Below are 23,329 nucleotides of genomic sequence, written 5' to 3'. Positions count from 1 at the left end.
CAACCCCTTTAATGTCTGGTTTCCTTTTATTCTTCTTATTGTGTTTTGGATTTGAAGCTTTTAATAAACATCTTCTAAAAAGTAAACGTTACCTGTGAGCACAATGTTGCCTCTTCATGGAAATATCCTTTCATGAAATCACAGTATTCTCTTGAAGTTATTTTACAGCTGAAAAAGGGAGGAAATACATTAGTAATGTTCAGTTATACCGGGTGTATTACATAGGAAGGGGGGCACAGAAAACAAACCATGTTTGTTTCCCTTCTGCCGTTTGTAGAGGATAATGCTTACTGGGCCTCATTCACTAAAACCATCTTACAGTAAAACAGTATTTATTGCCCACAGTAACCATTCAGGCTCCATTCACATGGAGGAAAATGGTGAGGAATTTGATGTGGAATTTTCCGCTAGTGGAAAAAAAGATAGCAGAACCTATTGACATCAATGGGAGGGGTTTTTTTCAGCGTGGAAAATTCCACATCAAATTCCTCACCATTTTCCTCTGTGTGAATGGCAGTAGTGTCCAACATGCCGATTTGTTTCCACAAAGGACTATTATATGGGAAGTGCATGTACACAGCGACTCAATCTAAAACTCAGGACTGCTTTACTGGTCAATTTCTAGCAACCACTCCCCCTGGATAAATGGTTTTGGTGCAGAACTGCTGTAATACAAGATCCGTAGATAGACAACCAAGTGTTTGGACAGCAGTGGTTATAGCAGACATCCAGAAGAGGATTATGAGAAGTGTGAAGAACATTATCCCAACCGGTGCACATCACCAGAACAATATGAACAAGAAAACTCTAAGCAAGGGATCAATCTGAACACGCCTCTTGCGCCACAGTGTGCGAGTGTAGGGCGGCACAGATGTTACACCTATACACTTCTATAAGTTTAGGTAGTAAAGTAAAATCAGTAAAGAGCTGAATGGTTATACACCTAGTAAATAATTCCAAATAGGAAGAAATCATTTTGTACACAATCCCACAAGGATGTGATGCAGTTCTTGGAGAGCGCAGTAATACAACACATACAAGGTCATGACCCAATGATTTCACAAGACAGAGCCATTTTCTGTATGTCCAGGCTTTGTACACAGCCACTCTCAATCGCTATAGACACCTGTATGAATCTTATTTATTAACACTGTCTCACACTACAGGTGTCAGTTTTGCCCATAGGAAAAAGGAAAGCAGTTCACCAAGAAAAATCCTAGAAGTGACATTTATCATGACAATATACTTACTTTCCCTTCGTTCCAATACAACAGGGCCTGCCTGTTATTTCACAATTCATGTGAAGATGATTCGGATAGCTTCCATTAGTGCTGTTTGTGCAGACCTATGAGAAAGAGATGGAAATATTTACTACATGCAAGAATTGTATATTTATTTTATATAGCCATGTGTTACTACTACTTTGCTACTATTGCTACCTTATGCACATTATAATCTTAATACATTTTATTAGGGTCAGGTGATAATCGTACACATCAGGGAGAGTGTGTGCCTACATAGGCAGTACGGAGACATACAAGTCATTCCTGCTCCGCTAGGGATTCTGGGTAAAAAAATATGCAAATCTATTCTCCAGGATGTAATTAGGAGAACAGTGCCTCTGTATGCTGCCCTCTAGAGGGCAGTCTCCTTAACATCATGCATGACTCAGTTAATAAGTCTACTATCATGATGCGGATTTAATTGCCAAATTAGTATTTCTATTCCAAAAGGCATCTGGGAATCTGTTCCTTTTGGAATAGAAATACCAATTTGGCATGATAGTAGACTTATTAACTGAGTCATGCATGATGTTAAGGAGGCTGCCCTCTAGAGGGCGGCATACAGAGTGCACCGTTCTCCTAATTACATCCTGGAGAATATATTAGCATAATTTTTACCTACATTTTATTAATATACCAAGATGGGGATCTGATTTTAGATAGATTCTGTGTCAGAGTCTCCTCCGCAGAGAATCTAGCCTAAGGGTATTAAAGAGTTAAACAGCAGTACCTGGTTCCCAAATGTAATTATGGTATTTAAATAAATAACAAATTGTGTATTCATCTGAAAAGTGCAGACTATAATATTTAGTCAGAATCCCAAAATAAACACATCCCAAAATAAACACATGCAGACGGTTTTTTCAGTGTTTTTTTTTTTTTTTCTCAAGATAGATTTATTTTTAGGTCATTTATAAGTTTTGTCTAAACAATGTACATGTTATGTTTTTACTACATTTACCCTGTAATGCTTATTAAAGCAATCTACAATACACAGTAAGTGTTCCCCAAGAGGGGTCGCATTTGATGTAAACACTTGTAAGTCTAAGAAAAAAAAATATAAATTTTATTATAGCCTTTTCTTGTAAACCAAAAATAGAATGACATGTAGGTGGATATAACCAAATAAATACACAAAGAAACACCCAGCAACAATGTAATAATAAAACAATACATTTTATTAATACAATTAAAATATGTGTACGAAAAAAAATCACAAAAATACAATAACAAAGGGGGAACAGATGAACCCAAGGACCAGGTTAAGAGGAGGTACTAAAGTATCAATAGAGTACTTATAAATCTGGAGTCCCGCATTCAAATACAAGTAAGTATACAAGTATATAGGTGTAATCACCCATATATGGAACTGATGGTGTGATATAATCACTAAATCAATTCAACAAGTAACCAGTCACAAGTAGGGTTGAGCCGATCTTGAGATTTCAGGATCGTTTTTAAAATCCGATTACTGATCATTTTCCATTTAAATCCAATCCCAATGCAAGTCAATGGGATTTTTTTTAATAAACGAAGATCGCATTTTAAAAACAATCTTGTTCACTTCACAGTGTGGAGTCCAAAAATTTAAGCCTCCACGCTGTGTAGTAATTAAAAAAAAATCCTCTGGCTACTTAGTCCCCCCTGGTGTTCACTCACCTGCACAGAAGCGCTGCCACTGGTCTGGTCCCTGCTATTCTTGCTCCTGTTCTCGCCCTGCTGCCCCCGCCTCCCATGTTAGTGTTACAGACCTAGGAAGAAGGTGGGGCTTGTGGTTTAGGAGAGTGTGGGCGGGTACAGGGCGCTCTCCTAAGCCACAAGCCCCACCTTCTTCCTAGGTCTGAGAACAAGGCGAGAACAGGGGGACCGGACCAGTGGAAGCGTTTCTGTGCAGGTAAGTGTTATGCCTGGTTCACATATGCTGATGTGTTCCGTCTGTAAGAGTCCGCATGAGGACCCCTAAGGACGGAACACAAGCGCATCTGCAAGCGCTGTGCAGTTCAAGCACACGGAACCCCTTTATAGTCTGTGGGGCCCATGCGCTTGAACTGCACAGCGCTTGCAGTTGCGCTTATGTTCCGTCCGTAGGAGTCCTCATGCGGAATCTTACAGACGGAACACATCAGCATATGTGAACCAAGCCTTAAGCTACTAGAGATGTTAGCTATTCTCCCATTAGAATGAATGGACGCAGCCGGCGCGCAGGGGGTTAAGTGGCTGGACGCCGGCAAAAGCTGTGTGCCGGCTGCATCCATTCATTCTTATGGGACCAAGCTAACATTGTTAGCTTTTCCCACAATGCTTGGCAAGTAGCAAAGCATTGTGGGAAATAACCTCCACTCTCGATCCCGCCTAAAAAGATCGGGAATGCGATCTTTTCTGATCCCGATCGCTCAACCCTAGTCACAGACAAAGACAAGTATACATATGTATGGGACCCCATGTAACCACATTACCTATACCTCTGTAGTAACCAAAGCGCACATCACCCGATGCGCATTTCGCCCTCTGGGTACTATGGAGGTATAGGTAATGTGGTTACATGGGGTCCCATACATATGTACACTTTTCTTTGTTTGTGACTGGTGACTTGTTGAATTGATGTAGTGATTATATCACACCATCAGTTCCATATATAGGTGATTATTCCTATATACTTGTACACTTACTTGTATTTGAATGCAGGACTCCAGATTTATAAGTACTCTATTGATACTTTAGTACCTCCTCTTTAGTACCTCCTCGTACACATATTTTAATTGTATTAATAAAATGTATTGTTTTATTATTATATTGTTGCTGGGTGTTTCTTTATGCATTTATCTTACGGTTTTATGTTAAAGAGGACTTTTGACTGCCTCCATGAAATCTGAATATTTTATAGTCTCTGCTCCACTGATACCAGCACAGTTGGATTTTTTTTTTCTCTAGCTCTCACCATTCCTGAGGAATCAGTGCAGTTAGTTTTGGCACTTGATATGGCTGTCTGTCACTGACCAAGAAGCGGCAAACAATGTAAGAGCTCATAATCATGTCTTCTTGTCTGCCCAAGACTGCCCACTTGACAGAAGGGAACCTAATTAGCATATTTGGCACAGAAACAAATGGCAACAGTTGTCTGGCAACAGTAGAGGCTAGAAAAAAAATCCAAATATTGTAATCAGTGGAGCAGCGACTATTAAAAATGCAAAAAGATTAAGTTTGTGGAGGAGGTCCAAGGGACTCTGTAATGTTATTGTTAGACTTTATATCTATAATACATTTCACTGAAAGGAACATTTAGCTGTAAGTTTATCCACACATAGATAATTATGTATCATTTGCTGATGCAGGGAAGAAGAGGATATCCTCCTAAAAGCATCTGGACATTTAAATGACAATGGGAAGGGGTAGGGGTCCATGCTTGAATTGGGCTACCAGTAACTTCTAAGACACTTGTCCAAATGGTTTTAATGCTACTTGAAGATTCTGAAGACAACAAGAATCTTTTATAACGTATATGACATATCAGAAGATGATTACAAACCACAACTTGTGGCTGTGTACTGTATAGAAACTACTTTTAAGACGCAGACGGATACCTACCGGCCACTTTGTGATGTCATCTGGCCACTCATGCGGAGGAACAGAAGCTGGCTCTGCACAAAACCTATAATAACATATACAATATGAGAAGCAAGAATTTACACAGTACAACATGCATCAGTTCAACCCCAAATTGTGCAACATTCATACCATGTGTTTTAATGGAGTCTGTGTTGCCAAATTTGGATCAAATTTACAAAATGTCACACAATGTTTGATAAATCTGGTTCATCTTTAAGTCTCCTGCTTCTTTTCGGAGGTTTTATTACACTTTGTACACCTCTCCCTTACTAGAGTGTGAGTGCAACAATTTTTGACAAATACATTTGATAAATGTAGTGTATATCAGGTGGACACAGTTGGGGCTTACAGCACCCACTTTACCACACAGGAGAAGTGGAGTGAGTGGTGTAATAATGTAAACAGTTGAAAAATGTTTGTGCGGAAAAATGGAAAATCATATTATGTGACTTTGTGACAACAGAATTCTGCCGTTCATTTCGTTTTAATTTTTTTTTACTAATATCTGTTCCCTGGAAAATTATGGATAAGTTAAAATATAAATATATATCAGTATATTACTGCTTACATGAATGTGGACAATATTTTACTATCAGTCATCCTACCTGGGGTCCTGGCGACAAACTGATCCATACTGTCTTGCACTTTTGTTTGCTAGCAGGGGGGTGCTCGGATCATGTGGCCATTTTACCCACACAGCAAGCGTAGACTGAAAAACGTAACAACAAAAGAATCAGAGCCTGACAATTGCTGAAATAAAATGTGTAATTTGTACAAATGGTACACTAAAGTCACATTGGCACATTACAAAATACAGTTCTTGTATAACGCATTGAAATACTTATACTGTATACAGATTAGCAATATCCATAAATAAATCTATCCGTCATTCAGCACTAACTGCCCTTTGTTCATGACAGATATATCCACTATGGAACATTAAGGTAGTAAATGAATAATTAATCCGGGATGTTTTTCAATAGAGTTCCCATGTCACAGTATCAAGTATCCATAAAGCTTGTTATCTTTCTAGAATAACTAAGGCCTGGTTCACACGCGTGCATGGCTTTCCATTTGGGGGAGTCTGCATAAAGAAGTGGTTAACTTAGGAAACCCGTGGACCCCGTAGACTACAATGGGGTACGTGTGGTTTTTGCTCTGTTTCACATGAAAAATTCAGAAAGAAAAGTGCTGCTTGCTGGACTTTTCTCTCTGCATTTTTCATACGGAGATGGAATTGGAATCCCTGAACGTAGATGTGAATCGGGCCTCTCCTGTAGACTATGTATAAACACCATAAGACCGGGCTCCACGGGCTGGAAACGCCGCGATTTGCCCGTGCCGGAAACGCCGCGGGAAAAATCGCGGCATTATACAGTACTTGCGGAAGAAAACCTTTCCGGTTTTGAAAATTGCAGCATGTCAATTATATCTACAGAAACGCTGGCGGTTTTCCCGTAGATATAATGGTAAGAGAAAGTCTGCAGAGGAAAACTCTGTGAACTTTATCTTCAAAGCACTGAGGGAGGAACCGCAATGTGTTCACGCAGCGGTTCTTCCCGCAGCGCTTTAGAGCAGCTTATACGGCCCATGGGGCCTTAGCCTAATAGTGAACAGGGCTATGATGATTTAGAAGACAATATCTTACAGAGCACTCCTCTTCCGAGGTCTGAATACATCCAGATTTGTCATTTCTCACACAGCATGCAGAGAACTTCTCTTTTTCTCTTTTCTTCTGGATTAGATTGTACACTTGTTGATCTTGTCTCATGCATGGCGAAAATTTTGCTCCAAGATGTATTAAATCTTCCTGGAAGAAATTGAAATTCACAAACAAGGACAATTTATTAATACAATAGCTTCAATACATTTTGATTTCTTCTTTTTAAGAGAATTTACATATTCTTTTTAACCTTTCTTCTTGAGTGAGATAACTTCCTTGTAAGGGGGAACACCTGTCTTTTGGATGCTGGTAGGAATTCAGCTTAAAGGGATCCTATCATTTAAACTTAACTTTTTGTCCCTATCACGTCGGAATAGCCTTAAGAAAGGCTATTCTTCTACTACCTTTAGATGCGCCCCCGTTCAGTATAAATCCCGGTTTTCGCCGGTATGCAAATGATTTCTCTCGGGCCCCAGCGCTCAAACAGCACTGAGGCATCCCCAATGCTGTGAGAGAAATCTCCAGCGCCGCCTCCATCTTCTTCAGGAACATCCTCTTCATGCATCTTCTACCGGCGTAGGCGGTAAAACTTGTAGGCCTCGGGCAGAGCCGACTGCGCATGCCCACAGGCCACAAGAAAATGGCTGCTTACTTAGTGTGTAAGTGGCCATTTTTCTTGTGGCAGTCAGCTCTGCCCGAGGCCTACAAGTTTCACCGCCTGCGCCGGAAGAAGACGCATGAAGAGGATGTTCCTGAAGAAGATGGAGGCAGTCCCTCAGTTATATCAGAGTTAAAACAGAAAGCATTACAATGGAAGTTCACACCTCTACAGATACCATAATAAAATCATTATATGACTTTAATGAGTAAATATTGGTGGATACAATCCATTAAATAAGAGCTACAGACTGAGCTGTCAGAAACCTTCTCCTTGAACTGGACATATACCGTAAGTGAAAACATGCAGGCTGCAGCAGACATAGAGGACATCACTATAGGACAAGATATTATTGGATTTTATAGATAAAATGGCACAATAAGAGGAAATTACATACTGAATGCTTATTTCCGAATTATATCATTTCCAGTCCAGTGAGAAAAATAGTTTTCCGTTAAAGATATGATAAACCAATATTTGCTTTGCTTTAAATAGCGCCATTATCAACAAGAACGTGCGTAAGAAGAATATTCTTGAAGAAAGAGTAGATTAGAATAGGGTTCAGGAAAAGGTGCATAGACAGAAGAGAAGATAAAAGTTTTTCTTACATTTTCCCTAATTGCCAAGGGAATTCCCTAATCCTCTAGCTTCTCCAACTGACCCCTGTGACAGGTTATTGCTGTTTGGCCTACCGTGCTAATAAAGTATGTAAAGCAGAGATGTCAATGGTTTGTAGGGACTAAATGTAAGTATGTACATACCCTTTCCACAGACAAAAAGAAGTCTGGGTATGTAATACTGTGTGTGTATGGGACACTGCTGGGCATATAATATTGTGTGTGGGGGAGGCACTGCTGGGTTATAATATTGTGTGTAGGGGAGGCACTGCTGGGCATATAATACTGTGGAGTGAGCACTGCTAGGCATGTAATACTGTGTAGTGGGGAACTTCTGGGCATATAATAATGTGTGGGGGAGGCACTGCTGGGCATATAATACTGTGGAGTGAGCACTGCTAGGCATGTAATACTGTGTAGTGGGGAACTTCTGGGCATATAATAATGTGTGGGGGAGGCACTGCTGGGCATATAATACTGTGTGTGGGTCACCACTGGAGGGAAGGGTGGGCGCTGTGGGGGAAGGGTGGGGGAAGGGGATGCAGGGGGTTCCCCGGACCAAAGTTTGTACTTAGGCTCACAAGAAACTTGTTATCTGGGGTAACACGGTGGCTCAGTGGTTAGTACTGCAGCCTTGCAGCACTGGAGTCCTGGGTTTGAATCCCGCCAGGAACAACATCTGCAAGGAGTTTGTATGTTCTCCCCGTGTTTGCATGGATTTCCTCCCATTCTACATAAAGACATACTGATAGGAAAAAAAAAAACAAAAAAAACAATGTACATTGTGATCCCTTTATGGGGCTCACAATCTACATAAAAAAAGAAAGAAACTTATTATGTCACTGCCAATTAACATGTTGTCACATGAACTGTGAAGATGAAGCGGTGCTTAAGGAGCGCTGCTGCCACTTCTAACAGCTGATCCGCAGGTGTCCCAAGGATTGGACCCTCAAAGACCAGATAGGTCATCAGTTAATGAGTACCAGAAAAGCCCCTTTAAGCTATAGATGGTACAAAAATCAAATTTTCATAGCTTTCATTATGAAGATATTAAAAATTCATAGTAAATGGTTAAAGGTAATGTCCATTGTGCAACCATTTTTCTCTATAAAGACTTCTGCATCTCCATGATAACAGACAAACAAACTGTAATGGCGCAGTCTTCAATCAGTGTGTCTAATACATCCAGCAAGTTACTATAAAGTGGAAGACTGATGAATGAACGTATGACGGCAGGATCAGACTGTGCAGGTTTTTATTTGTTGCCTGTTGCCTTGGAGACACATAGTTTTGCCTAGGAGCTGTATATAACAAGATAAGAAATGTTCACGCAAGACGTATCGAAAAGCGACTTCATTTTTCACTTTTGAAAAGAAGAACCTAGCATTGAAAATGTATTAGTAGTAAGTGCTGGTACTTATCTCTTACTTCTAGCAAGCTGCCTCACATATCCAAGACTGCACACTGAACTTCTTGATCCTGGGAATGACGCCTTAAGCTATATTCACAAGACAGTGACAAATGACCATATGACGTCTATTTTTTTAGTGGATGTCAAACGGTAGCATTAAATGCAACTCAAAATATCCATGACAATCAAAATATAGGTCATGTCCTATTTGTATCCATTTTCACGGAGCCCTCCATGCACCCAAATGTATGGGGAATCTGTAAAAACGGATGCCTCTCAGTTACAAGATGGCTGTAAAGACGGCCATTTTGCACCTCAGTCATCTGAATGTAGCCTTAGTGAGTACACTTGGACTGTCTCCATCAAAGATTTGCTGTGTTTTTCAAGAAAATATTCATTAAAATGATCCCAATTTTGCAAAACCACAGGAACTTTGTTGCATTTCTCTGAACATCTCTGCAAAATGCAGCAACAAAACCCAGAATGAATTCAGTATATTACTGGTGTGCTAAGCTGATCTACTGATATTCGGACAATAATCACTATATTTGCCTATACCCTACTAATTCAGCTGAAGCTTCCACTAAGGAAATCTTTATGGTACTGATAAGCAGAGACAATGTACACGTAGGCACCTTAACTTCTTCGTTGTCTGCTACATTGTTAGATTTCTCAGAAAATGTTGTTTGATGGAAGGTGGGGTCACTAACTGGTTAATCATAGCTGGCATTATAAAATAAGAATTGCTGGTGTGACTGATCAGGATATGCAAAACTTTTAAGGAACTTAAGAATGTGAAGAATAGCTTTCAAGTGAGTCATAGGAAAATAACAGATGAGATAAGCTGCAGCTGAATACAGTACAAAGTAATCCATCTTAATGCTGTTTGTAAAATATCCTCATAAAGTGTCTGAAGGCTCGGCCACACCGAGGTGGAAAAGAGCGAATCTAATTCTAGTGTGTAGCAGAAACGAGGAAAAATTCCACAGGTAGTGACTGCCTTGTTGCCTAATGAAGTTAAATGGTCTGGGTGGTTCACCAATGATTCGGTCAGCTGGGGACACATGTCTTAAAGGGAACGCAAAGCCCTATTTGAGGGGGTGAGGCGGTTCCAGGAGTATACAGTCTCACACATTTTTTATGCACTGTGGCCAGTGATGGTTTGAGAGTGGATCTCCTGGGTGTTGAGATGTCACAAAGGAAGCAGAGAGTAATGGAGGAAGTGTTAGGGCTAGTTCACACGGGGCATGGAATGGCGTATTTTGGTCCAGATTCTGATGCGGGAAGCCGCATCAGAATTGGACCAAAATGCGCCTGCCACGAATGTCGAGGTTTCCGACAGTTGCCGCTTCCCCCTCCAGAGTAGGCTCAAATGAATGGGCCTAGCCCCGAGGGTGCTGTCGTGAGGCGGACGCCGGGGCTGACTCATCTGTGGAATCCGCCTGAAGAAAGGACAGCTCGAACATACCACTCACAGAAAAAAAGAAGGTAGCGGTCTACATAGACCTCCATTGTGAGGGGGCAGATTCTGAGGTGGATTCGGCGTTAGAATCCGCCCCCTCTTGCCCCATGTGAACGAACCCTTAAAACTGAAGAACAGGGGTGATGTTATTTTTCTCTTGTTCTGTAGATCAGTATTTATTACATTTTCCCTAAAGAAACCTAATCCGCATTAAAAAGCAGTTAGTTAAGGAAACGCACGGACCCCATAGACTATAATGGGGTCCGTGTGGTTTCCGCTCAATTTCCACACGAAAAATGCAGAGAGAAAAAGTACTGCTTGTAGGAACGGAATGGCGGAACGTAGATGTGAACTGGACCAAACATCCATAAAGGCATTACATTACTGATTTTCTAGTCCTATGGATGATACAAGACCATACGCATTTCATAAATCAAAATTAGAATATTCCAAGTACAGTATATTAGATAACATGATGAAAAACTTTAGAATAATGTTCTTAGATAATACCCAAAACCCCATTTACACACTTCCACATACAATAATGCATGTCAGATTAAGCCAGCATGCTTATATGGAAGCAATTTGTTCTCTGCGAATCCAAATTTACTGAACATGGCAGAATCCCAAATATCCTCACCAAGAAAAACAGATATTGCTTCTTGGAAGAAAACATTTAAATTAATTCCTTAATTGTAAATATTTCAGCGGTTGCCTACATGCCAATAAAAAAAAAAAAGCATAAAGATCATTTCAGGACACGCTGAACCTAAAACAATATAATTTGAATGTTATTTGGTCTATTTTTAGTAGGAATACGATCTATGATCCATTTCCCAGCAGACAGAATTGCATGTACTATTTTGGAAGGGCATCCTCTTAATGATAACCTATATAACTTACTGAATTTGGTCCAATCCAAAAGTTTTCTTGTTGGATATATCTGACGTTTTCATAAACTCCCTTATTCATTAAAACCTGAAGATTAAAATAAAAAATGTTCATTATTAAAGGATCTTAAAAACATGTATTAAAATGAAATAAGAGACGTCTTAAAAGGCATAAGCAAAATATATGTAACCTGCAACTTACTATGTGGCCTTACAATGGACCCTTTCAAGAAGTCCTATGGCTTTCAATGGGGTTGCCCCCAAATAAAAATTAGTTTACACCAAGCAAGTAGAGATCAACAGTGGACCTGGGCAGCATCAGAACAAGACTGATGTGGATGTCGCCGCATTAAAAACACATTTACAGTACAAACTTTAGAAGAAAATAAAGAAGAAAAAAAAAAAAAAGATTCCTTCCATTTTGCGCTAAAATCAACAATACTTAAAGCTGGATAACAATATACTGTATAAAGTGAACATCAACATCTGTCTTATCTTATGACTTATTGACAGACAAACTGCAAGAATGTCCATATAAAATCTGTCCAACAACTCACTCAGCTCATATACAATCTATCAATCAATTCCAATAACAGATGAGATGAGAAGACATGTCCATATAACAAGATAGTACACGTCAACGTACAAAGATCAACAAAAGAAATCTTTATGGTCTTCCTCTGATAGTCAGTTGTGAATAGCATAAGAGACAATGGTAGGAATATGATTCTGGCCTTACCAATGAAGCAAAAGGATAACCTCCAGCTGGCTGGTACCAGCGAGAAATATATACTGAGATAACAATAGGTAAGCAATATGACATATACATGTCTTCTGAGGTTACTATAGGTATAGTACTTGTACTGTAAGCTATAAGACTTATACATGGAGGGTCTCCTGAGGTAACTATAGGTATAGTACTTGTACTGTAAGCTATAAGATGTATATGTGGAGGGTTTCCTGAGGTTAGTATAGGTATAGTACTTGTATTGTAAGCTATAAGATGTATACATGGAGTGTTTCCTAAGGTTACTATAGGTATAGTACTTGTATTGTCAGCTATAAGACTTATACATGGAGTGTCTCCTGAGGTTACTATAGGTATAGTACTTGTACTGTAAGCTATAAGATGTATATGTGGAGGGTTTCCTGAGGTTACTATAGGTATAGTACTTGTATTGTAAGCTATAAGACTTATACATGGAGGGTCTCCTGAGGTAACTATAGGTATAGTACTTGTACTGTAAGCTATAAGATGTATATGTGGAGGGTTTCCTGAGGTTAGTATAGGTATAGTACTTGTATTGTAAACTAAAAGACTTATACATGGAGTGTCTCCTGAGGTTACCATACGTATAGTACTTGTACTGTAAGCTATAAGACTTATATATGGAGGATCTCGTGAGGTAACTATAGGTATAGTACTTGTATTGTAAGCTATAAGATGTATACATGGAGTGTTTCCTAAGGTTACTATAGGTATAGTACTTGTATTGTAAGCTATAAGACTTATACATGGAGTGTCTCCTGAGGTTACTATAGGTATAGTACTTGTATTATAAGCTCTAAGACTTATACATGGAGTGTCTTCTGAGGTTACTATAGGTATAGTACTTGTATTGTAAGCTATAAGACTTATACATGGAGGGTCTCCTGAGGTAACTATAGGTATAGTACTTGTATTGTAAGCTATAAGATGTATATATGGAGTGTTTCCTGAGGTTACTATAGGTATAGTACTTGTATTGTAAGCTATAAGACGTACTGTACTAACAATAGGAATAGTATTTGAAGAAGAAAGCAGCCATGTTTTCAGAGCCCTTCACAAGCCCTTTAAGAGTACCATATATAAAGACAGCTCCCCTTGTGGATATATGTAAGTTAATACATCCAGGGATTTCTCCACAAACCAATACATTTCAAAGAACGTTCTGCAGTGTGTCTTTACATTATTTCAGGGACATCTGGGCTAGGGAATGTGTCACTGGGTTTGTTATCAGAAAATGAGTAGGATCTTACTGAAATGTCAGCTATCTCAGGTATGTAGACTTACTCAATAAGACATGAAATGCAGGTAAAATAATATCCACTAGTGCATTCCACTGCATTCAACTGACCAAAAGTTCAAGTGCATAAGATTACAGTCAGCCGCACACTAGAAAATCAATCCTTGTGAAATAAAGGGCTGAGGAGGTTGAATTACTTACCGATTCTACAGTTTCATGCTGGGAAAATCCAACAGGTGCAATACCATAGATGCATACAGTCAAGATGGTTATCAGTAGATGCACAACTGTAACCCAGTACGTGAAGAACGGTCTGAAAGAACAGAAAGTGTAAGCTGTATCACAGTTGTATGGCACACAATGGTGTACTGAAAAACGTGTTAGCTACAAATGGCTGTGAGCTGGGCCAACTAAAATGCACCCCTTACAAAAATGATGCCAGCCTCCATACCTGCTACATGTGATGTCAGCAAGAAGTACAAAGGCTGATATATATAAGGCTGCATATATAAGTACACTAAATCTACCGGGTAACAGTTTCAGTTTTATGACAAAGTTAAAGAGTGTCTAAAATTTCAACAATCTTTGTATAAATCAATAGCGCAGTGTGTGTACATTATTTCTCTCCATTATAAGGATTATATTTTGCACTTTTGGCAGTTTTCCCCTTTGCAGGCTTGGTTGCGAATGTTCAGTTGACTAAGAGCTGGTAGGTGAAGACTAGATGCCATGTTGTTTTACATTCACTGCACCGAAAAAGGAGAGGAGACTCTGCTCATCTAATCTTCATGCCCATCATGTGAACAGAGTATAAGAAAAAGCATGACAATTATACCTATGGAAACGCTGGCAGCTTCGATATAGGTATAATGGAAGCAGAAAGTCCGAAGAGGAAAACTCTCTGGACTTTCTGGAAAAAGCTCTGTGGGAAAATCCGTCAGGCATTTCGGCCACGTTTTTTTCTGCAGCGCTTTTTGGCTTCGGCTTGCTACGTGAGGCCTTAGCCCCATGTTTTTTTTCCCCACTTGGGAGAATGATAATTCTTTGATTTCTATCAGTTTGTGATTGTGTGTATGACTATGCATACACAGGCAAAGTATCATCCATGCTCCTAATGTCATCGCCTCCAAGGTAGCTTAAAAAAACTCTTCATTTTGTATATATTAAACAGGCGTCACATAATAAGGATAACCCTGGGATTCCTTAGCGTATGTACACATTTCCTGCCCATTCTATTCAATCAAAATGTCTGTACAAGAGAATCATCGCTCCATTTTAGCAGAGCAAATATTTGCAAATCCTAGTGTACAAATGTCTGTACAATACAGAGAAAAAATGCATAAAACAAACAGGATAACAGTACAATGTTTTCAATGGGAACATGACCTTTATGCCAATATTACAACACAGTGTTTACCCTGACCAGGGCAAGCAGCTATATGTAAATCTAGTAATAAGTCAGCTCTAGTAGCTGTGCCAGGAATGGCTGCACTGCCTCATCTACAGTCTCAAGTCTAACAATGTTGACGGATAATTGTATGAAGAGTCAACAATGAATGCGTACCTAACCTTTCGGATGATGATTCAGAATAGCTGCAATGTGTGTACCTGAGGAATAATACTATTTCTGCATATTGTATTACTTGTAATCTGCAGTTATCCTCACTGTAGTCCCTGATGAGAATATATCGGAAATATATATGCACAAATATTCTGCGGCTTTTTTGCGCTTTCATAAAACTCGCTCTACTTTTTAAAAAAGAGTAAGAAAGTAGGCATGGTTAGTCCGTCAGTCTGATCAATCCAGATTTATCAAATGCAACCTATTTTAATAGTCAAAAAATGAATGACAACCTCAGTCCATTGCAGGGCCTAGAAAGTAGGGTAATGCCATATTACCGTAGAGGACATTATAGAGAATTACTGACTAGTGTTGATCTAAATAAAGCACTTAAAACTTACTGTTATCTGCAGCAGGCTCTCCATATCTCTCACTCAGCTCCTCTTTCCTGCTCCCCTTTTCCCTTTCCATAGACTTTAAGGTGAATTTTAATTTGACTCCGCTGTAAGTTTACAGTTCAATCAGAATCAGCAAAGTTGCCAGGGTACATATCAGTTTAGGGGAGGAGTCAGAGAAGAGCCAAATAAGTGGTGAAAGAGGTTGTAACCTTAGAACATATATTATAAAGTTTCTTAAATTTGCTACAATTATGTTGCATACTTGCTGATTATGGCAACTCTATTTCATATAACTTTCGCATCAGTTTGTCCAACTTCTTCTACCTAACAATTGAATGTTTTTATCTAAAAATTGACACTTTTACATCAGGTGGATATGTTAACCAGTGGTCTCTGATTTTATATATGAGTGTGTGTGTGTGTGTGTGTGTGTGTATAATATATATATATATATATATATATATATATATATATATAGAGCACACAGTACATACATATATATAATAAATATACAAGTCTAATCTTAGCTTCCTTCCTAAATGCTACGTTAAAAAGAATACAGAAATCTTATTCTGACAAGTACATCAGTCTGGTCCTATAATATAAAAAAGGTAAAATGGAAATGAAAATGAAACTAAAATGTAAATAAGGAATTCAGTGAACAGATGTTTATAGGTATAATATACTAATAGAAGGAACCTAAGGTTCCATCTATCAATAGCTCTACAAGCACCGGATTGGAAAGCATTATGCCAACATATTACAGGGCGCACTCAATGCCTCCATGCAATGGCCATGTCAAACTGCAACTGCAAGCAGTACTTTTCTCTCTCCGCCTGATTCATGCGGAAACTGAACGGAAACCAAAAGGACCCCACTATAGTCTATGGGGTCCATGTGTATTCCCAGGTAACCGCTTTTCTATGTGTATAGGTTTCCATTCAGAGGGTCCAAAGACGGACTTCCCCAATGGAATCCCATACGCAGCTGTGAACCGGGCCTGAGTCTGTGAGCTGTCCCCGAACAGTCCTTGTGCTCAGAAACACTTTAGAATCTGCTAGGCTTTAACCAGCACCGCACACATCAATATCTACACAGCAGACTAATCTGCTACCTTTATACTGCGCTTACCGGTGATCATCCATATCTTCAATTTGCCTTTTAACATAGCTATCTATTCTCTTGCGATAAGTCCTATTTGTTAATCTTCCCACCATTCCCAGTCCATATGGCCTTTTTTCTTTTGCAAAGAGTTTCCTCACTGGGATGGTTATACGCTGCCCTCGCTTCTGTGGACCAACGCTGACAACTTCTTGGCACAGACGGATTTTTGGCTGTACAAGGTGTCCATCTTTTGTCTTTCGCCACCCTCTTTCTAAGGGCCTGGAAACACATGGAATGTAGATTTTTATGCATAATCTATGACACAGTTATACTTTCTCTGAAGAGCGAAACCTGTTCCACTGGCACAAATGACTCTAGCACTTTGGCATCTAAGCAAAAACATCTGCTCTGGTGGTAAAATGGAAGATTCTGCTCATAACTACGACACTGCCTGCCCAGTGTTACTGCATAACAGGCACTACTGTGAAGTGCCATGATAGATCTGACTGCAGATGTAGCAGAGTCGAGTTTGTCATGTGGCAGAAGTCAGTACAATATCACAAGGTGTTATTTTTATATTGTACTAAGTGGCCAATGAGTTTTTGTTCATGCTGCAGGAATTGTATGGTACTTATGAGTTATTCTCTTCTATATCTGTTACTGTAATGGCAGAGGATAGGTGGATGACAACCAAAAGGGTCACAATTATTGCAAATACAAGTGCTGTCAATAAGTTTCTATGTTGCAATATTTTATACTTATGATATAGACATAACAGATACAGTAATACATAAAAAGGCAAACTTGACATTCTTAAAGGGTTTTCCCATATATTTAAATCCATAGATAAAAGTTAAATATTTGCGCAAATATGAATAATTAAACATTTTTCACAGTTTTAGGCCAGGGACCTACATTGCAAATATGCGGCAGAACATAACATGTATTATAGTACCTGAAAAGTAGATAGAATTCTGGCTAATCCCATCCACACAATGCAGATAAAAATTTGCATTGGAAATGCTGCGATTTCAAAAACCATCGTGTATTTGGAAATCGCAACACGTTAATTATACCTACAGAAATGCGGGTGGTTTCCATACAAGTATAACGGAGGAAACCTCTGTGGACTTTGTGAAAAATACTGCGGAAAAAGAAACCTGAAGTGCTTCTGTTGCGGTCTTGTCCACAGTGTTTTTCGGCTGCGACTCCCTACGTGTGGCCTTAAACCCTAAAGATTTTCTCTCGCCATTTTATTGATGGATTTTGTCTAGATTAGGCACTAATGGTTGCGACCAGGAAGTAACTATGGTCTGAAACTTGTAAAGGAGAAAGTAAAGATTGGCACACCTATCTACTTATTGGGATAAATAAGAATATCTAGGACCTGTTACCCGCGAATACTAATAAACTCTGATCCTGTTCATCAGTAGAAAACACGTCTACGCTGGGTTCACACCAGCGTTTGATCTCAGTTCTGAGGTTTCTGTCTTCTGCATGCAGAAGACGGAAACCTGTCAGACAGTGTCCGGCCGTGAGCGCCGGTGAGCGTTTTGTACTCTCTGCGGCGAAACCGTTTTTTTTTTTAAACCAGACACAAAGTCCTGCATGTCCGACTTTGAAGACACTCACTGGCGCTCACTGCCGGACACTTTTCAAACCCAATCAAATGAATGGGTTTGAAAAATGCCGTCAGGTTTCCGTCTCCTGTCCAGTTTTGGGCAGAAAACGGAAACCTGCAGAACGGAGACCGGGCGCAGATGTGAACGAACCCGGAGCTTCTTTTTTATATCATTAGATATGCTTATGTAAGACTTATCACTTTAGAATATGGAGTCAATAATACTTTTTACGCTGGGTTCACACCTGCGTTCACGTCTCCGTACTATGGTTTCCGTCTTCTGCATGGCAGAAGACGGAAACCATAGACCGGGTCCGGCCGTGCGCGGCGGTGAGCGTTTTAGGCTCTCCGCCGCGAAACCGGATTTTTTTATCCGGACACAGAGTACTGCATGTCCGACTCTGTGTCCGGATTATAAAACCCGGTTTTGCGGCGGAGAGCGCAAAACGCTCACTGCCGCGCACGGCCGGACAGCTTTCTCACCCATTCAAATGAATGGGTGAGAAAGTCTCCTGCAGGCTTCCGTCTCCTGCATCTGTTTTATGCAGGAAACGGAAACCTGCAATAAGGACCGATGAACGCAGATGTGAACGAGCCCTTAGTCATTTTCATCTGGATGGCCATTTGTATGACCAGGTGGGTAATACTGATTAAAATACTGATGGCCATTTTTAGTTATTACCTAGTTTTCTACTAAAGCAGGACAGAAGGATCTGGATATATTCTGCCATGTATGAATGTACCGTAAGGGGATTTCTCATGAAGACAACAGCTTTTGCAATGATGCCAGTCTGGTGATGAGCAGATGGCCACAAGCCCAGCTTCTGCAAGTCAGAGCGATCGCCATGGCTAGCTGCACACAATACAATTTCTCCATTTGAAATAATGGCTTTCCATGTTATAGATGAATAAATCGGTCCGCCAGAGTGTGTGCCTCTACCTCTTAGCAATTCTCATTCTATGGGGGCATTCACATGGAGTAACGCTGGGCGTGTATCACAGCCGTACACGGCGGCGTTACGGCAGACTGCTGAACACTTCCCATTCACTTCAATGGGAGCGCTCGTAAACGCCGCTGTTACGAGCGCTCCCATTGAAGTGAATGGGAAGTGTTCGGCAGTCTGCCGTAACGCCGGCATGTACAGCTGTGATACACGCCCGGCGTTACTCCGTGTGAATGCCCCCTAATTCAGTAAAAGGGGGTCTCAAAAAGGCGACCCCTTTAATGATGTCCATATGCCCTAATAGGGAACACATAAATAAGTTTCCTTTTAAGGTTTGATCTTTTAATTATTTTTGCCTGAATAATAACACATTTATGTTCCATATTCACATGTCCACCTACAGCAGCAAATGGCTTTTTTCTAGCTCACTCTTGTCCAAAGCGCTTCCTGTACGTTCTACGGTCTCTTCTGCTTTTGCGTTCTGCTCAGCCTCCTTTATGGCAGCCTCCGAGGGAGATTCAAACACTTCATCAGGATAACTGGACAGATCTTCATGAAGAGCTCCTTCCTGACAAACATACAATACTGTGATACTGTGACGTGCCACACATAAGTAACATAATGATCATTATTAACTCCCACTTGAGAGATGATATCACATACGGACATTCTCCATCCAAGCAACCACATTTCTGCAATTTATAGCTAGAGTTCTTTCATAGTATTACTCTTGATTTAATAGTAAAACTAGAATAACAAATAGTTATTTTTAATATTTTGTTATAAATATCTTCCTATGTACAATTAGATTTTTTGCAAGGTTTTAAAGATTTTCTTTAACTATCTTAAGACTGAGGCCCCACGTTGTAGAACTGCTGCTTTTTTTCTTGCAGATTTTGCTGCATTTTTTTGAGCCAAAGCCAGTAGTGGATTGTGCGGAAGGTAGAATTATAAATACTTGCTATATTTCCTATATATTTCCCATTGCTGCAGTAGCAACTCTTGGCTACAATTATAAGGCCCCACGTTGCAAAAGCAGCATTTTTCTTGCAGATTTTGCTGCGTTTTTTTGAGCCATAGCCAAGAGTGGTTATAAAAGAAAAGGGAAATATAGGGGAAGCTCTTAGACTTCTCCCTTCTGCTCAATCCAGTCCTGGCTTTGGCTCAAAAAACTGAAGCAAAATCTGCAACAAAAAAAGCAGTTTTTAGGCTACCTGGGAAAAATCTCGATGTTTTACAGTCAGGGCAAAGTGGATAGTATTCTAGCAAATCCCATGCCCACTTTGTGGTAAAAACCGCTATGCAGAAATGCTGCGATTTGCAAAAACAGTGCGGTTTTGGAAATTGTAGCATGTCAATTATACCTACAGAAACGCTGGTGGTTTCCCCATAGGTATAATTGAATCAGAATGTCCGCAGATGAAACCTCTGCAAACTTTCTGTCTAAAGTGTTGAGGGAAGAATTTTGATGCGTTGCGGTTTTTCCTGCAGCGCTTTTTTTGATGCGGGATGTGCCATGGGGCCTTAGCCAAAAAGGGTTTTCTCATCTCAGTATTTCTTCAGCCCTCAAATCTCCTCTTCCCTCCACTTTCCTAGTTTTTAGCTCAGGCCAGCATCATGCTCTAAATTGCAGTTATCTCTTTATTTAGGAGCAGCGCCTCCTAAAGGATATAAAGAACTGAACTTGTTTGAGATGATGAAAGATCCTCTTTAAACATTCAGAATTTTTATAATACTCACCCGTGCAAAAAATGATGTATCTAATTCATCAGGAAAATCCATAGTGTCTTCTTCAAGAAAACTAACTGGAGTAAAGCTTCTTCGTTGTACCCTTCGTAACGTACCATCTTTAATTGAGCGCCCCTGTGTTTTTGTAAAGAATAAAACAAATTACATACATCATAGTAAATCCCTACAGTAGAAACCGTTTTCTAACAGTCATGTCGGCAAATGCTTATTCAATATATACAAACACAATGAGGGACATTTCCACTGAAAACATATTTACATAGAGATTTACATTCTAAAAATACAGACTTGAGGAACTGCTTACTTTGCCAGGTCATCATGGTTTCGTGATTTCCATGCTCAGAGTCTAACTTATCATAGATGTTTGCTAGACTGTGAGGGAAATGACAATTTCTTTGTGCTCGGCAGTTGTCACATTGGTTCCCCTATTATTCGCTATTGATATTTTACGCATCTCAGCATAGAACATATATATTCTTATATGATTGAACTGAAAACAATGCTTACACCTCCAAAGATTTTAGCTGACACTTTCAAGGTATTAGATTACATAATACAAGAAATGTTTACTTTTATTAAATAAAATAAATCCTACTCGAAAATTCAGTCCTTCTTGTGCCAGTGCTTACCTGGCACCCCATCTATGTGCAATTGTGTGCTGCAGCCAATGACTATTGCTAGCACAGTCACCGATGAGGACGATAAGATGGTGTTGACATAGTGCAAATTTACTAACACTGTCTAAAATTAAGACAGCTTAAACTTAGACTAGACAGTCTTAACTGCCAAATGTATTAATGTGCCTAATGCGGTTCGATAAATTGCTTGCATTACCAGGGAGACCGGACCTGCAAAATCCAATCACCCAAAAAGCGTGTCTAAATAGACGAAACAAAACACGACAAACGAATCAAAACAATTAGGGACAGACTTCCTTCCCAGAAACAGGGTAGAAAGAAAGAAGAAGGAAAGAAGGAAGAGAGAGAAAAAAAAGGGGGGGGGGATAACCCTGAGCTCCATCCACCAGCCTGCAAGCTATGAGGACGCCGCAGCCAACCAGGTCCTTGTGCATTTGGGTACCCTGAAAGAGAATCCACGGGGTCCAGGCTTCTATGTAGGCCTCCCTCATGTCCCGAAGAGACGTGCGGAGGTCTTCCATGATCCTAATACCTCCACTTTATGAAGCCAGTGGCAAAGGGAGGGGGGTTAGTAAACTTCCAGAGCACCGGAATACAAGCCCGGGCTGCGCTGATCACATGCCGGAGGGATGACCTATGGTACGTACAAAGAGGGAGATCCGACAGGTGGAGCAGGAAGAGAGCCGGAGAGTACGGAAGGGAAAGTTGGAAAACCTGGCAAACCACTCTATGCACCCCAGAAATCATGGAGTCTGGCACACTCCCAAAAAATATGCAGCAGGGTCCCCACCTCCTACCACAGTGCCAGCAGAAAGGGGAAGAAGACGGGAAAATCCTATGCAGTTTTGCCGGTACATGATACCAATGCGTCAAGATTTTATATTCCGCCTCCTGGTACTTACTAAAACTTGCCACATTTTTTGGCACATGGTGTTACAACTCAGACTACGTCCACTTTCCATGAAACCAGGCCTCTTTTCATACAAATTGTAGAAGTGTCTAAACAATATCTAAAATACTTGGAAAATGTGTAAGGTTTTTTTGGTGCAAATCACACTGATACATTGTGCTTAGTAAATCAGGAGCAGGCTGGAACAGAAACCGCTATACGGCTGCAGTAACACCTATGACACCCATGTAACACCCAATATATAACATATATTACCTTTACAAGTGCTGCTGCGGCCCTGAAACTCATCTTAGCCACGGACTCTTTTTTCCGTCTTCTGGGAAATCTGTTGAATCCGGATCTTGAGCTTGTGAATGAGCAGAGAGAAGTTGCTCCAGGAGTAATAGGTGTGTGCGGCATACTGTAACCATCAGTATCTTCCACCATTCGGAAAGCCCGTCCTCGCGCCAAAGGGTCGATAATCTAAGCAGGTACATAAAAAATTATTACACATCACGTAATAAAAAAAACCGGACAGTGTGTAAATTGCAGCAATAAAAAAATACCTTCTGCATATTAAACTGAGTTGGTCCCACATATAGAGGAGGAGGTGTTTCTGTACTTGTTAAAGATATATTGTCTTGGCTGGGAAGGTCCATTTCTCGTATCACCTGTGGTTTTAACTTTCCATATCTCTGGCTGCAATGTCTAAGGCTTTTCCGCTGCCATTTCTGTGTGGAATCGCTGTCTTTACTTACGCCAAACCAATCGGCAGTGCCCCTGCAAATACAGAAGTAGAAGTAAGCAACGTGCAAGGTTCTCCATAGCA

The 23,329-nt window shown here is 40.2% G+C and overlaps 1 protein-coding gene across 2 annotated transcripts in view; it reads right to left on the bottom strand.

Moving 5' to 3' along the window:
• The window catches only part of RHBDF1 (rhomboid 5 homolog 1), a 103,724-nt gene that overhangs the window by 27,131 nt on the left and 53,264 nt on the right, over window positions 1–23,329 (bottom strand). For both annotated transcript variants that reach the window (XM_075286036.1, XM_075286037.1), the window contains 12 exons: window positions 23,067–23,280; window positions 22,777–22,983; window positions 20,965–21,087; window positions 19,626–19,792; window positions 16,687–16,938; window positions 13,798–13,909; window positions 11,604–11,678; window positions 6,538–6,699; window positions 5,495–5,598; window positions 4,869–4,932; window positions 1,251–1,345; window positions 93–168 (listed from right to left, as the gene is read on the bottom strand). In XM_075286036.1, the coding sequence (XP_075142137.1) occupies window positions 93–168; window positions 1,251–1,345; window positions 4,869–4,932; window positions 5,495–5,598; window positions 6,538–6,699; window positions 11,604–11,678; window positions 13,798–13,909; window positions 16,687–16,938; window positions 19,626–19,792; window positions 20,965–21,087; window positions 22,777–22,983; window positions 23,067–23,280 (1,651 nt within the window). The remainder of the gene's footprint in view (window positions 1–92; window positions 169–1,250; window positions 1,346–4,868; window positions 4,933–5,494; window positions 5,599–6,537; window positions 6,700–11,603; window positions 11,679–13,797; window positions 13,910–16,686; window positions 16,939–19,625; window positions 19,793–20,964; window positions 21,088–22,776; window positions 22,984–23,066; window positions 23,281–23,329) is intronic.

This window comes from Leptodactylus fuscus, chromosome 8, assembly GCF_031893055.1.
Source record: "Leptodactylus fuscus isolate aLepFus1 chromosome 8, aLepFus1.hap2, whole genome shotgun sequence".
NCBI classification, from domain to species: domain Eukaryota; kingdom Metazoa; phylum Chordata; class Amphibia; order Anura; family Leptodactylidae; genus Leptodactylus; species Leptodactylus fuscus.
Note: the sequence above shows the minus strand (reverse complement) of the source record. Positions and strands in the feature narration are given on the sequence as shown.